Below are 16,200 nucleotides of genomic sequence, written 5' to 3'. Positions count from 1 at the left end.
AAGTCAGCGGGTCATGACTGCACCCCCTAGTCAAAAGTGTGCCCTAGGTGTCTGCCTAGTTCGCCTAGCAGGAGTGACGGCCCTGCATACATGTTTCCCCTCCGCTTTCTACCACACTGCCTTTGTGATCTTCTGCGGGTGCCAATACATTGTTAATGACACCCCAAACACAGATTGTAAATGTAGTGCATTTGTCTGCCCTAGATTGCATGGTACCGTAGTGCAATTTGGTGCACTGCATCTTTTAAAAGCAGTGGATGCACGACTTTTCATGGAAACTGGTGCGATTTGCAGCCCATTCATATGAATACAGTAGGATGCAATATTGCACCACACTGAACTGCAAAGGAATCACCTAGAAACATGGACTGCATTCCTTTGCGATTCAGCCCACTAGTCTTTTCCACATTAGTGTTGGGCTACACTGTACACCTGTATGTTCTCAGGTTGTGTTCATTTATGGTCCTGCTGTCTACCTGTTACATTTATTGTGTTGTATCTCACAGACTTGTGACATGCTTGAGCGGCTTTCACGGATGGCTGGTATGATGTACACTGTTGATCTTGTTGATCCTTTCTTTAGCTTACATGAATGATAGTCGGAGTTGGGCTTTAAAATACCAGTACAGAGGAGGCTTGGAACATGGGGGGGGGGGGGGGATTTACCTTGGCATGTCTTCTTGTCGGAGGATAGCTTCATCAGGTGTGGACAGCCACAAGCCGCAGTTCTGTTGAAGTTGATCAGGCACAGATGAGAACACGGGCCCCTTCCATTGCCAGCGGCACAAGGATTGGGAGCTGAAAGGACAATATGAAAACACTTAGACTTGTCTATACAGGAAAACACAACCAATGGAAACACATACATAAAACCATTCATTTTTAATAGGAAATAAAATTTGACATAAATAGACAAAAGAGCAGTGGCAGTCCATCCAATTGGGGTGCCACCCGCCCTAATCCTTGCGTCGGGCCCCCTAATCTACATGCAGGCCGCCGGACGCATGGATCCCAATGTTTTTTTTTTAAGCAATTGATTAAAACCTGATTTTGTAATTGGCTTGGAAAAAGGGTGGGATAGTACACTGCGCCCTGTGACCACCCAGTTTTGTGACATTAGCAAATTAATATTCGCTATTGTCTTTTTGATTCTTCTCCCAGCCAATCAGGAAGCAGCTACTGAGACCCAATTGGCGAGGGAGTCATAGGACTCCCAATCATGTCTCAGGACACACTGGCCAATCGTGTCTCAGGACACACTTTCTGTTCAGCCAGGAGGAGAACTGAGAGGAGAATGGCCCGGCTTTTCATTCCCCCTGTCTCCTATGTTAAGGTTATTCTCCGCAGCCACCTTCTCATTCATCTAACACCCGGTGGGATCTTCGCCATCCCATGCGCTGTTCGTCTCCCATGTGGGGGTTATTTGCTTGCGCCAATTGCCGCTTTCTAGTCCATCCGGGGGGTTGGATGGCGTTAGTTTGCCGCCCCCCCCTCAAATATTTAGCATCAGCCGCCACTGCAAAGGAGCTCATCGAAGGAGTCCAAGTTTTTAGGACAAAAAAGGTCCCTAACATAGGCCCCTCAGGCAAGCCCGGGGCAAGGGTTGGGCAAGAGGGGAGGCTGCCCTGGGTACTGTGGTATCATGTGATGGGGCCCTTGTAGTTCTTGGCAGTTCCTGCAGCTGAGTTGCTGTCTGCCCATACGGAGAGTTCTCAGCAGTGTCTGTAGGATCCCAACAAGGAGATTGAGGGGGAGGGAATTTGTGTTGGGTGGGAGAAGTGTACTAGGAGGGGAAATTTTAGGGGTAGAGAATTTGTGATAGGAGGGGTGATTTTTTTTTGGGGGGGGGGATTTGAGGGATGGTAGGGCAAATATTTGTGCAGAGATGGGGGAATACAGAAGGGGCAGATTTGTACTGGGAGGAGGAGGGTATTTATGCTAAGGGGATAAGCATGCAGATTAGTGCTCAGTGTTTTTGTGTGTGGGGGGGGGGATTTTGCTGACACATAATGCTCATACATCTCGGGGGGGGGGGGGGGCTCAATTTGGCATGTTCCTCCTGGACTCTAGATGACCATGCCCTGGCACTGCCCTCAGAAGAAGTAAAAGACCCCAATGGGGATGTTTAATTTTTTGGTGGCTGGCATAACGCATTTAATTTAATTTGAAAATGTTTGATAGTAGAATGCCTGAAGAGAATAAGGAGTATGCGGCGTGTCTGTAAAAAATGGAAACCTATTTTTGATGGCTTTCAACCAAAGATAAAACGGGTTCAGCCTGCTGAAGTGCAGAGAAGAAGAAATTTAATTAAAATTGAACTCCAGGGAGATATAAAATACACAAATTAATGCCGATTTGTATTCATTAATACATTATTAAAGTGTTTTTTTTTTTCCAAGCAATGTTAGTAGCTGTATTTGACTTGGTATCAAGTCCCTGTACAGCAGGGCTCAGACTAAGACAGAAAGAAGCAGAACAAAGAGCCAGTTATCTGTGTTGCAGTGTCCATGTTGTAACAAAGGAGAATAAAGATAGGAGGAAAGAGCAGAGTAATAAAAACATGAGCTTGTTAATTAAGCTGGCCATAGATGGATCGAATCTCAGCCGGTTCAGCAGGGACCGATCGAGATTCGATCCATCTATGGGCAGGCTTGTTGTACTAAAGTCGATCCAGATATCGACTTTAGTATAGCCAGACTGTTGAATTTTTTGCATGCAATTACTGCCAGTGTCTATAGCCGCTAGCAGCGATAATTGTGTTCTGCTGGCAGGGAAGGCTCCCCACCAGCAGAACATGATAGCACTGCAGGAGGGATTCCCCATCAACACAGTCGAGCGATTTTCTTTCCTGTTACCGATCTTTCCTACAAACGATCATGCTTTTGATTTATTCTATGGATTATTGTACTTTCTAATAAAGATTTGTATATATTATAATTTTAGAGCTTAGTTATCTGTAGTGCCAACTATTTCTATCTGACTTTGGGATGAAGGCAATCCCACCTTCCCACCATGTTCCTATATACAATTGAAAAAAACAATGCAGCAGTGCAGGGCTCCGCTGACTGCAGTGGCGCATGCACACAGGGGATTCTCAGCTGAAGGCCCAGCAGACGCCGGACCTTACCCGAAAGAAGTCTCCCATGCGCATGCGCCGGAGTGACGACATTGCGGCTCCAGCCACTCACAGCGCTGGTGCTGCGATACCAGGAAGACACGCCAAGGCAACATGTCATCTCCCTCGGCGTGGACCAGGTAAGTTACCAACGCCTCGTTCTTAGGTAAGTATTTCATAATGAGCTAGTATGCGGTGCATTCTAGCTCATTATGCCCTTTGCCTTACAGGTGAGGAAAAAATAAATAAAACATTTTAACTGTACAACTGCTTTAAGTGGGTCCCTCAATGTAAACAGACAGATCCCCGTTCTTTCAGGGAAGTAGAGAGAGATCTGCTGTTCCTAGTGATCAGGAACAGCAATCTCTCTCCTCCTCCAATCAGTAGACTCCCCCCACAGTTAGAAACACCTCCCTAGGGAACACTTAACCCCTTGATCGCCCCCTAGTGTTAACCCCTTCCCTGCCAGTGACATTTATGCAGTAATCAGTGGCTTATTTTAGCTCTGATCACTGTATAAATGTCAATGGTCCCAAAAAAGTGGCAAAAGTGTCCGATCTTTCTGCCGCAATGTCACAGTAGCACTAAAAATCGCTGATAAAAAAATTAAAAATATATATATATTTCTTCACCAATTTACCATTACTAGTAATTAGTGCTGTCAGTTAAACGCGTTATTAACGGCGTTAACACAAACCCATGTTAACGCCGTCAATTTTTTTATCGCGCGATTAACGAGGCGGCGTTCGGGGGTTATACCGGGATGATGCCTGCAGCCACAGGCATCATCCCGGTACCGTTGTTTAGAGCGGGCGATCGGCTATCCAAACATAACAACTGATGCGGCTAAAAGCCGCTCGGTTGTTATGCCGGAGGAGCGGGAGGGGACATCCCCCCCTCCCGCCGCCTTTCGCCGCTCTGACCGGGCCTCGCGTCCCACCGGGAGACCCGATCCTCCATCCGGCGCCTTCTGTGTCCAGGCGGAGACTGACACTAAGCCGTAAACGGCTTTGATTCAGTCTCCGCATTGAAACCACGGAAGCGGCATCATGACGTCACTTCCGGGTTTCTCGGCTGCCAATGGCGCCGGATTTAAAAAAGTACACAGTATTCAGAATCGCCGTTTTTGGCGATCTGAATACTTTGAAGTGCAAAGGAGGGCTCGGAGGTCTTTTAGACCCCCGATCCCTCCATAAAGAGTACCTGTCACCACCTATTACTGTCACAAGGGATGTTTACATTCCTTGTGACAGCAATAAAAGTGATCAAAATGTAAAAAAAAAAAAAACACAATTTAATATTATAAAAAAATAAAAAATAAATAAGAAAACAAAAAAAAAAATGTTTTAAAGGGTGAACCTCCTTAATCGCGCGATTAATCGTGAGTTAACTATGACATTAATGCGATTAATCGCGATTAGAAATTTTAATCGCTTGACAGCACTACTAGTAATAAAAAATAATAATATTGAATAATATTGAAAATGCCATAAATCTATCCCCTATTTTGTAGACGCTATAACTTTTGCGCAAACCAATCAATATACGCTTATTGTGATTTTTTTTTACCAATAAAATATAAGAATACATACAGTAGTGGCCTAAACAGATGAAGAATTCTTTTTTGGGATATTTATTATAGCAGTAAAAGTAAACATTATTTTTTTTCAAAATTGTTGCTCTTTTTTTGTTTATAGCGCAAAAAATAAAAACCACAGAGGTGATCAAATACCACCAAAAGAAAGTTCAATTTGTGGAAAAAAAATACGTAAATGTTGTTTAGGTACAATGCCGCACGACTGCACAATTATCAGTTAAAGCGACGCAGTTCCGTATTGCAAAAAATTACCTGGGGGTAAATCCTTCCGGTCATTCAGTGGATATATTATATTTTTGTTGAAAAAAGAAATGTTCCTGGACTGCCGCACCAAGATAGGCGATTTATTGAAACAAAATGAACAAAGGATAAAATCCAAAGCTGTATAACATCCAAAAATTGCTTAATCTGAGCTATGATTAAGCATCTATCCATGATGTGAAACATGTTAGCTTTTTTGTCCCCTATGTCCACTTTCTACCATTGATTGCAGTGTTGCATGAATTTTTGGATGTTATACAGCTTTGGATTTTATCCTTTGTTCATTTTGTTTCAATAAATCGCCTATCAGAGTGCGGCAGTCCAGGAACATTTTTTTTTCCACAGATCAGTGCAGAGTCTGCACCTGTCAGTACTACAGGGCGGGAGCACAGCATAGGTCGCAGGGCCTGGAGCGGTACTCTTTTCCATTATTATATTTTTGTTGTTATTATTTTCAGGGGTTAAATGGCACAGATAAAATACAATAAATTGTTGTTCTCTAACACATCATACTTAACTTGCCCAAGGTATGCAGTGCGAAAAAAAAATACAATTTTATTGATTTCAGCAGAAAATAAAAGGAAGCAGCATTCTCTCGTTTTGATCTTTAACAATAGCCGCGTCGCTTCTTTGGACAGACAGCAACACCCACAAGACAGAAATTAAGTGTTTGGTTTCCTGGGTGGATGTTACTTCTATTGACAGGTATGAAAACAAAATTAAGCCTTTCTGCACTATGCAAGAGACACCTCGCTGTGATCCGTGTGCTCGGGATGAGAATTGCTTCTTGGAAAAAGAGCATCCAAGGGACGCCCGGGTCGGTTTTAAAAATTCTGTCTCAAAAAACTCTAATATTTAATTCATGCAAAGGAATAAAAGGCATCCTGGTAAACATCGGAGCTTGCTGAACGATGCCTAATTCATCAAAAAAAGTACTTGTATGGTGCTTGTATATAAATGTTACTGTATAGGGAAGATGGATAAAATCTATTTATGTATCTGCTGGATGCAAAAACAGAAAGCCAGTTATGTTTTCAGGGCTCCCTTATGGTGACAGCGATCGATACGCACTTCAGATTCATCCACATATGGGGGGGAATTATAATTACTCAGTGTCAGTGGGAATCCTCTTTATTATTTATTGGAGCAGCAGGTGTAATGATATTGACCACTGGGTGGCCTGTGCTGCATTATAGAACGCTTGTCGATTTGTATTCACAGTTACCGCAATGTGACAAGACCAAAAATGCCACAAGGCGCCATTATTGTGTATTGTCAGAGCAGTTTTCCTCTGGGTTCTAATTTTTGAGATATTCTGGGGTTGGTTTACTAAAGGCAAATAGACTGTGCACTTTTGCAAGTTCAGTTGCTCCAGAGCTTAGTAAATGAGGGGGAGGTCTGCTAACTTCCATCATCCAATCATGTGCAAGCAAAAAATGCTGTTTTTTTTTTATTTTCCTTGCATGTGATTGGGTATTCTTTGTAAAGAAATCTGAAAAGCACTGGTTTTGATATACTAGAGTGTTGGCATTCGGCATTGTTCCACCCAGTACTCATCTGGACATGACAGCAACATGTTAAGAAACAAGATTCCTCCCCCCATCCGGTGCCACAAATGGCACCTTTTGGGGGAGGGGTGACAGGATACCTGTCAAAGACAGGTACCCTTTCCCACTTCTGGGAGTCCGGCCGTGGCCGTGATGCGGCCGCAACGTCACCGTGGGGCTCCCTCCTACTCCTCTCCTGGCCGCCGGGCTAATAGGAGAGAGGAGCAGGCCTCGCGCATGCGCAGTAGGGTTCCCGGTGTGAACCTGAAAGGCTACACTGCCAGGTTCCCTTACCCACAATGGCGGCTGCAGTGTAGCCTTTCAGCTTCACGCCGGAAACCTTACTGCCGACATCGCTGGACTCCAGGACAGATAAGTGTCCATTTATTAAAAGCCAGCAGCTGCAGTATGTGTAGCTGCTGGCTTTTAATATATTTTTTTTCCCGGACCTCCTCTTTAATAAATGAGCAGAAGCTCTGCTGACTTCCATTATTTGATCATGCTGTTATTTTATTTCCCTAGCATATGATTGGGTATTCTTTGCAAAGTGAAGCTTTACCTCATTTACTAAGCTCTGGAACAACTGCACCTTCACTGAGGACCTTTCATTGGCTAACCGTAAAGGATAGGGTCACATTCAAGACTCTCTGTCTTACCCACAAGTGCACACAAGGAAACGCTCCTCAATACTTGTGCGAGAAAATAAAGCATTACACCCCCAATCGCATTCTCCGATCAACCAACCAAAACCTCCTCCACATCCCCAAGTCCCGCTACAAATCAAAGGGAGAACGAATATTTGCAGTCCAAGGACCACGGTTATGGAACGCTCTGCCCACAAACATCCGCATGGAAGAAAACCATCGGGCCTTCAGGGAAAAACTTAAAGCGAGGGTTCACCCTAAAAACAAATTTCTAACATTAGAGCCAGCATACTAAGGACATTTACTGTATGCAGGTCTTTTTTTTCTCTCCGTACATACCGTTATATTCTGATTTTGTCCAGGGCTTACGGGTTCTGATGACTGCGGGACTGGGCGTTCCTATCCCTGCCTCAGGGTTCTGATGACTGCGGGACTGGGCGTTCCTATCCTTGGGTTACATGATTGACGGCTTGTGAAACAGTTCCCCTGTCGCACAACGCGCGTCACCAGATTTCCGGAAATAGCCGAGCTGTGAGTCGGCACTATACGGCGCCTGCACAGTCAGCTCTACACAGCGGGCGTGTCTTACTAAACTGGAGAGTTCAACATTTGCTGCAGATCTGCATAGAAACCAATGAGCTTCTAGTTTTTTTCCTCAAAAGTTTATTTGAACAAATTGAAGTTTGAAACTGATTGGCTACCATGCACAGTTGCACCACATTTTGAATTCTCCAGGTTTAATAACTCAACCTTATGATCTTCTACTTCTGAGTTGGGGCAATATTATTGACCAGTAACTTTGGAGAAGCACCACTCCATTAATTGCCTTTGTAATTGCCAGAGTAGTAAGATAAACTGGAAATTCTGATATGGATAATCTCTCCACCGATGTCCCGGAAAGATAAAAAGAATAATAATTAAACTTGCCACCAATCACAGAGAACTGCAATATATAAGTGTTGGGTGCAGTTGATGTTAAATGATCAAGTAAAGCAAGAACAGAATTTTTGTATTTCTTCCACTAGTTGGGAGATAAAACTTTTAGAACACCAACAGAAAATGTTTTCTTCAGATAATGTAACTCGTGACAACGAGGTAAAAAAAAAAAAGATATAGTAAAACTCTATAATTCATGGCTTTTAATTAGTAGAAGTTAATATATCAGAGCATACCTAGCTCTGCTGGCACTCTTGTGGAGAACATTTGTAATGTGCAGTCCTCAGTGGAGCTGTATCTACTGATGCCAGTAATGAGATTACTTGCCCAACCCTACAACACTTGCTGATTTCACACTATAAGTTTGATATAGGGAACTTTTTAAGAGATACAAAGCAACTTGGATTGTCCCACAGGAGAATTAAGTTTGTCATGAAAATAATCACTCTTGCCATGAAAATAATTGCTTTATCTTTTGTAAAGCTTTGTACACTGCTTTAACAAAGTAGGTTACAAGAAAGAACAAACCAACAGGAGAGCAAAACCTTTTCGTATTACAGGATTGTGGTGAGGTGGAGTGTGGTGCGGTGGCAGTAAACATTTAGGCCCGGACTCACAAAGCACTTTCGCCGACGTATCTCGAGTTACGCCGCGTAAGTGCAAATATGCGCCGTCGTATCTGTACGCCTAAAAACAGGCTTCATTCCACCGACGTAACTTGCCTACGCCCGGCGTAGAGTGGGCGCATATTTACGCTGGACACATTTGGCACTCCCATTGATTTTCTATTCAAATATGCACATGAGGGAGATACCGCGATTCACGATCGTACTTTTGCCCGACGCAGGCTATGCCTGGTGCGCGTAAGTTGTACGTCCGGCGTAAAGTTAAACCCCATAAAGGAGGTGTAACTCAGCAGCATCCATGCAAAGGGCTGCACCAGGGAACTCAAGCCGGCGTATTTTACGTAGTTTACGCTGTACGTGAATATGGCTGGGCATAGGATACGTTCACGCCGTAGGCAGTGATCCGACGTATCTTAGGGAGTCGTTCCGATGTGATTCTGAGCATGCGCACTGGGATGCGTCCATGGGACGGCGCATGCGTCCATGGGACGGCGCATGCGCCGTTCGTTATACGTATCGGTCTGGCGCTCGGCCCATCATTTGCATGGGGTCACGCCTCATTAGCATGGCTCACGCCCACTTCCACTTACGCCGACTTACGCCTTGGAAACCCAGCGCAGTTTTGGCAGCATTGGCTTTGTGAATTCAATGCTTGCCACTCTGCCTCTCTGCGCTATGGAGATACGATATGGCGGCATAAATGTGCGCCGATGTCTGTGAATCCGGGCCAATGAGTCCAGTTGCCAAAAAAACAGAACTGTATTGAAATTCAAGTTCAGCCATGCACAACTAGCCTGGTGATAAGACAACAGTGATAAGTAGTAGCGGTAGGTCCCAGGTGTGCCGACAACATCTGTCTTAAGGGGTGGAATGCGACCTGGCCAGTATACACCCAAGTGGGGAGGCTTCCAAGAAGTAAGGCACGTCCCTGCACTTTCCCTACTCTTCTAATGCTAAGCACTGTCCCTACATTACCCACACGTGAAATGCGTGCCAAACATGGGAGCCAAGGTCTTAAAGTTATAGTAAAGGCATTTTTTTAAAAATACAAAACATGTTATACTTACCTACTCTGTGCAGCAGTTTTGCACAGAGTAACCCAAATCCTCCTCTTTTTGGGTCTCTCTCCTGGCCCCTACCTTCTGCAGAGTGGCCTCAGGGCAATCAGCATTCAATGGGGGGCACCCAAGCAGGCTCACTCCCGAGCCACTGCTCTGTATGTCCATTCATACACAGAGCCACACATCGACTCACTGGCTGTGGTTGACAGCAGCAGCTCCCACTGCTGTCTCTGCCATTGAGGAAGGAGCGTCCATGGAGAGCCGAGGCTCTTGTGCTTATCGCTGGATCACGATGGGGCTCAGGTAACTATTAGGGGGGAATGGGGGGCTGCTGCACTGAGAAGTATTTTTACCTTCATACATAGAATGCATGAAGGTAAAAAAATCTTAAGCCTTTAGAATCACTTTAAATAGACTGCCTGACCCAGTGATGGCCACCAAGGTCACATGGGACACCAGAATTCAATTGAATGCTGCCTCCCTGTGACTGAGGCAATCATAGAGGAACTAGGCTCCTCTTGACTACCCTCTTCAACTGCAGAGCGCCACCTACAGTGGAGAAAATACATATGCATGGTTGATATATATTTACCGGGTCTCTTCCCCACTCTCCAATCTGAAACAATGGGGGGGGGGGCAAGGGGGAACCAGGCAGCAGAAAGGACAAAAACAGAAACAGGAGGGGTGGTGGGGTTGGCATATATCAGTACAGATCTCCTGTATTTTCCTCCTGTGGCAGCTGAATGTTGGCGAGAAGGAGAGGAGGAGAAGCCTACTTTCAGCTGCAGCAGGAGGAAAATACAAATAGGTTTGACTAAATTTCACCCGCCGCCCCTCCTGTCCAGGTGGTAGGGGACGGCAAATAAGAATCACAGTTTACCTGTCCCCTGCCCACGATTGATGGGCAGATCACAATTGATGGGTGGCCAACCCAAGAATTAAGGCACCCCCCTTGTCCACGCCTATGTCTGTGTCACCCTCACTTCCTTCGCGTTTTGAAACCTCATAAAACTATGTTACTTGGGGTACTCGGATAAACAAGAAATGTTGTGTTATTACTTTTCACAGACCTCATTATATATGTAATGTTTACTTTATACATGTTTCTCCTGGAGTCACCCTTGAAATAAAGTCCTTTGCGTATGTCATTGCTCTCCTACTATGCATCATCAGGCATAAACTCCATGCACCAACTTCTCAGCAGGTAATTTATATGGCAAAGTCCCTAAAGATTCGGTAATATTTCTCTTTTAAAATTGCTTTTGCCTTCTCATCCTAATAATATTCCTCACTGTGAAATACTCGGCTCTCTCACGGCAGCGTATAAAAAATATTTCAGCTGGGACATTATAACTCAAGGTTTGTGAGAGCGTTCCATCTTCTTCTGGGCTCTGTTTCCCCAGGTGATAAAACCACAGTCTGCTTCATTCGCTTAGAAAGGTTATGTTTATTATCACCCAATGGGAGTTTAAAGGGAATGTATTATCAAAAACCTTAAAAAATAGCCAATACCACTGGCGGCTGGTGAGCAAACACACTTCCACACCATCCCTCAGCTGGGTCTCTCTTTCCTCTTCAACTGTCCAGCTTTCAGGTTTGATGTACAAAACATGTACATCAATATTCTCTATATCTATGAAGTACACAACTAGTAGACATGTCTATATTGCTATCCATGTTAGCATGCATTGCTTATTTTCAACACAAGTCGAAAGACGTGAGGTGATCCCAACCAGGCCAAGTATTTCTGTTCAATTGTACTTTAGAAACATGAATTTGGATGCTTTGAGCAGCATAACTTTGTTTTCGCAAACCATCCCCGCATTTTTAGGAAGGTATGACCCCTTCCTAGAAGAATCAACATAAACACAACTTTGCATGCAATGAATATATGTACTTCATTGGCCCGGATTCAGAAAGCCCGGCGTAACTTTGTGCGGGCGTAGCGTATCTCAGATACGCTACGCTGCCGTACCTTAGTGAGGCAGGTTCTGTATTCAGAAAGAACCTGCACCCTAAGTTACGGCGGCGTAGCGTATGTGGTCCAGCATAAGCCCGCGTAATACAAATTATCCAGGCAGTGGGCGTGTTGTATGTTAATGAATGGTGACCCACGTAAATGACGTTTTTTTACTAACGGCGCATGCGCCGCCCGTGGACGTATCCCAGTGCGCATGCTCCAAATTACGCCGTAAAGCCTCATTGGTTTTGACGTGAACGTAACTTACGCAAAGCCCTATTCGCGAACGACTTAGGCAAGCGACGTAAACAACGCGAAATTTGTCGCTGGTCCGACGTCCATACTTAACATTGGCTACGCCTTATATAGCAGGGGTAACTTTACGCCGGAAAAAGCCTTACGTAAACGACGTAAAAAAAAAATGCGCCGGGCGGATGTATGTTTCTGAATCAGCGTATCTACCTAATTTACATATTCTACGCGTAAATCTCCAGAAGCGCCACCTAGCGGCCAGCGTAAATATGCAACTAAGATACGACGGCGTAAGAGACTTACGTCAGTCGTATCTTAGCCAAATTTCGGCGTATCTTGCTTTCTGAATACAGAAAGAAGATACGCCGGCGCATCCTAGAATTTCCGCGGCGTATCAATATATACGCCAACGTAAATTCTTTCTGAATCCGGGCCATGTACTTCATTTTATTTAAATGTTATTGCCTCATACATACACTATATTACCAAAAGTATTGGGACGCCTGCTTTTACACGCACATGAACTTTAATGGCATCCAAGTTTTAGTCCGTAAGGTTCAATATTGAGTTGGCCCACCCTTTGCAGCTATAACACCTTAAATTCTTCTGGAAAGGCTGTCCACAAAGTTTAGAAGTGTGTCTATGGGAATGTTTGACCATTCCTCAAAAAGTACATTTGTGAGGTCAGGCATTTTGGACAAGAAGGCCTGGATCGCAGTCAAGTTCCTTCACCCTAAACTGGCTCATCCATGTCTTTATGGACCTTGCTTTGTGCACTGGTCCAAATCATTTGGTGGAGGGGGGATTATGGTGTGGGGTTGTTTTTTCAGGGGTTGGACTTGGCCCCTTATTTTCAGTGAAGGGATTTCTTAAAGGGGTTGTAAAGATTTGTTCCTATGCATTAAGGCGAAAAAAAAAACTGGCAATGACGCCCCCCCCCAGCCCCCCGTTTTACTTACCTGAGCCTGTTCACCTGCTGTGCTCGCCCCGACGTCCTCTTCTCCACTCAGTCTGGCCATTGATTGGCTAGATTGGATGGATTGATAGCAGTGCAGCTATTGGTTTGCGCTGCTGTCAATCACATCCAATGACGTGGCACGCCGGGGTGCGGGGCCGAGTGATACAGTCTGTGGCTATAGCCACCGGCTGTATCACAGGAGCGTGCCTGCAAGAACTAACCCACATGGGAGAGAGCTCCCATGAAGAGGGTTAGATCTTGTGGGGAGGAGCCGAGACAGCCACTGAGAGACCTGAGAAGACCAGGATCGGGGCCACTGTGTGCAAAACGAGCTGCACAGTGGAGGTAAGTATAACATGTTTGTTATTTTTTTTATTTTTTTAAACAGGAACCTTTAGTGTCCCTTTAAGGCGTCAGCATAACAAGACATTTTGGACAATGTCATGTTTCCAACTTTGTGGGAACAGTTTGGGGATGGCCCCTTCCTGTTCTAATATGACTGAACACCAGTGCACAAAGCAAGGTCCAAAAAAAAAAATGGATGAGCGAGTTTGGGGTGGAGAAACTTGACTGGTCTACACAGAGTCCTGACCTCAAAGCGATAGAACACCTTTGGGATGAATTAGAGTGGAGACTGCAAGCCAGGCCTTCTCGACCAACATCAGTGCCTGACCTCACAAATGCGCTTCTGGAAGAATGGTCAAACATTCCCATATACTCTCTTCTAAACCTTGTGGACAGCCTTCCCAGAAGAGCTGAAGCTGTTATAGCTGCAAAGGGTGGGCCAACTCAATATTGAACTCTACGGACTAAGACTGGAATGCCATTAAAGTTCATGTGCGCGTAAAGGCAGACGTCCCAATACTTCTGGTAATATAGGGCTAGATTCAGGTAGCCCTGCGTAATTTAGTGCGGGCGTAACGTATCTCCGATACATTACGCCGCCATAAATTAGGGCGCAAGTTCCGTATTCATAAAGAACTTGTGCCCTAAGTTACGGCGGCGTAACATATGTGGGCCGGCGTAAGCCCGCCTAATTCAAATGGGGATGAAGTGGGCGTGTTTTATTTAAATTAATGGTGACCCCGCGTATGTTGCGCTTTTTACGAACGGCGCATGCGCCGTTCGCGAAAGAATCCCAGTGCGCATGCTCGAAATTCTGCCGCAAATCGTCATTGCTTTCGACGTGAACGTAAATTACGTCCAGCCCTATTCGCGAACGACTTACGCAAACAACGTAAAAAATTCAAAATTCGACGCGGGAACGACGTCCATACTTAACATTGCGTACGCCTCATAATAGCAGGAGCAACCTTTACGCCGAAAAAGCCTAATGTAAACGACGTAACAAAATAGTGCCAGACGGACGTACGTTTGTGAATCGGCGTATCTAGGTCATTTGCATATTCTACGACGGAAGCACCACCTAGCGGCCAGAGTAAATATGCACCCTAAGATACGACGGTGCATACTTACGCCAGTTGGATCTTAGACTAATGTCGGCGTATCTTGCTTTCTGAATACAGAACAGTACAGATACGCTGGCGTAAATTCTTGCTGAATCTAGCCCATAGTGTATATGACATGCACAAAGTTTGAATGAAGTAAACAATCTTGACAAAATCCCACTTCTTTTTATTACAAAAATGAATGGCAATCATCTTGTGCAAATGAAACAAAACAATTTGTGCTCAAATCTACTAATACTACTACTAGAAAATTGGAATTAGCACTTGCTATTACGGAGTAGCACAAGGTTGTGTGGAGGACGATGATACAAATTGAAATGGTAAACATGGATCAACGAGTCAAGAGACACTTAGCGATTGGTACAGTGACAACGTGAGTTTCCTTTCATTTCTTTCATAGCAAAGCATTGATTGGGACAAGAAGGAGGGCTGTATCGTTATTGTAAATGCTATTTATTATCTGACACTCACGGACCCCCTGAAACCCATCAATGGACCACTTAGGGGTCCACGAACCCCAGGTTAAAGTGATTGTAATCGATTACCTTGTAAAACAAGCTATTCTGTTTAAAATAGAAATGGAAGGCAAAACATTTTTGTATACGGTAGATATAAAAAAAACATTTTAAACACCTTTTTTCCTTTTTGTTATAAGTGATCACATTCCCTCTGTTGCTGCATACGAGCTGGGGGAGGAAAACCAGCAGCACACTGAGCTTCCCAGTGACAGGCTGTACAGGAGGGGGGGGGTGACCACGTGTCCTGGATTGCCTGGGACAGTCCCGCATTTTTCAGGTCTGTCCCAGGCACTTTCATTATAGGACAATACAGTGTCATGGAATGAAACTGACACAGCCCCCCCCCCCCCCCCCGGGCCAATCTGATACCCCCAAAAAAGGGCGCCACATCACCGCTTTACTCACGGACAGTACTTGTCCTGGCCGGGAATGCCTGGAGGAGCACAATCCCGCCCCCTGCTTGTAATTGGAGAAATCATAAATCCCGCCTCTTGTGTCCAATCACTGTGCTGTGATTTGTTACAGCACAAGATGATCTTTGGGAAGGGAGGGTGTCCCTGAATGGTAGTTTGGAAATGTGGTCACCCTAGGGGGGGGGGGCATGTCAGCACAAGCCATGAGAGGAGAGCAGGCTGAGTTCCCAGCATAGCTACCGGTACCTTAGTTCCAATGATCTGACACCTGTGAAGTATCTTCTCCCCGGGTTCTTCTGGGTGCCAGGTATTGGATGTTTTGATTGGCTAATGTGGGATGATGTCACTCTGCCTATTCATGGAAGTGCAGTCATTGTGCGGAATGTATATTCCGCAGAGGATGACAGGTCTTGCAGAGCGTTCCTGATAGCAGGTTACTGGTTATGTGACTTTGACGGGTCATATGACTGGCTTTTACTTTCCCCACATTCATTCAATAGCGCTCCAGCAGATTTTGAGTCTTGAAGCCAGTAGAGTGCTAAGTGCATTTATAAAGCACATTGTTGTACTTTATACTGTAAATGTGTTTCTTTTTCCAAGGCATTGGTGTAGCAGCTCTGTTTTATTCCCAGACTAGCGCTGCAATCATCAAACTGACTGCACTTTTTATGAGCAGACGTTTACTTCACTAACAGGTTCGTCTAATTGGTTGTGTTAAGCAGAGTGGAAAGCTTCAGCGTATGAATGCACAGAAAAATATGAGATAACTGAACGCACACACGAATGACTACAATGACAATAGAGAAAGGACAAACAAATCTGCTCCTTCGCAGTACAAGGTTA

The 16,200-nt window shown here is 44.8% G+C and overlaps 1 protein-coding gene across 1 annotated transcript in view; it reads right to left on the bottom strand.

Moving 5' to 3' along the window:
- LRP1B (LDL receptor related protein 1B) overlaps window positions 1-16,200 on the bottom strand; it is a 1,757,966-nt gene that overhangs the window by 583,160 nt on the left and 1,158,606 nt on the right. Inside the window, exon 28 of the mRNA XM_040358043.1 lies at window positions 667-798. Coding sequence (XP_040213977.1) covers window positions 667-798 — 132 coding nt within the window. The remainder of the gene's footprint in view (window positions 1-666; window positions 799-16,200) is intronic.

The sequence above is a fragment of the Rana temporaria genome, chromosome 6, assembly GCF_905171775.1.
Source record: "Rana temporaria chromosome 6, aRanTem1.1, whole genome shotgun sequence".
NCBI lineage: Eukaryota > Metazoa > Chordata > Amphibia > Anura > Ranidae > Rana > Rana temporaria.
Note: the sequence above shows the minus strand (reverse complement) of the source record. Positions and strands in the feature narration are given on the sequence as shown.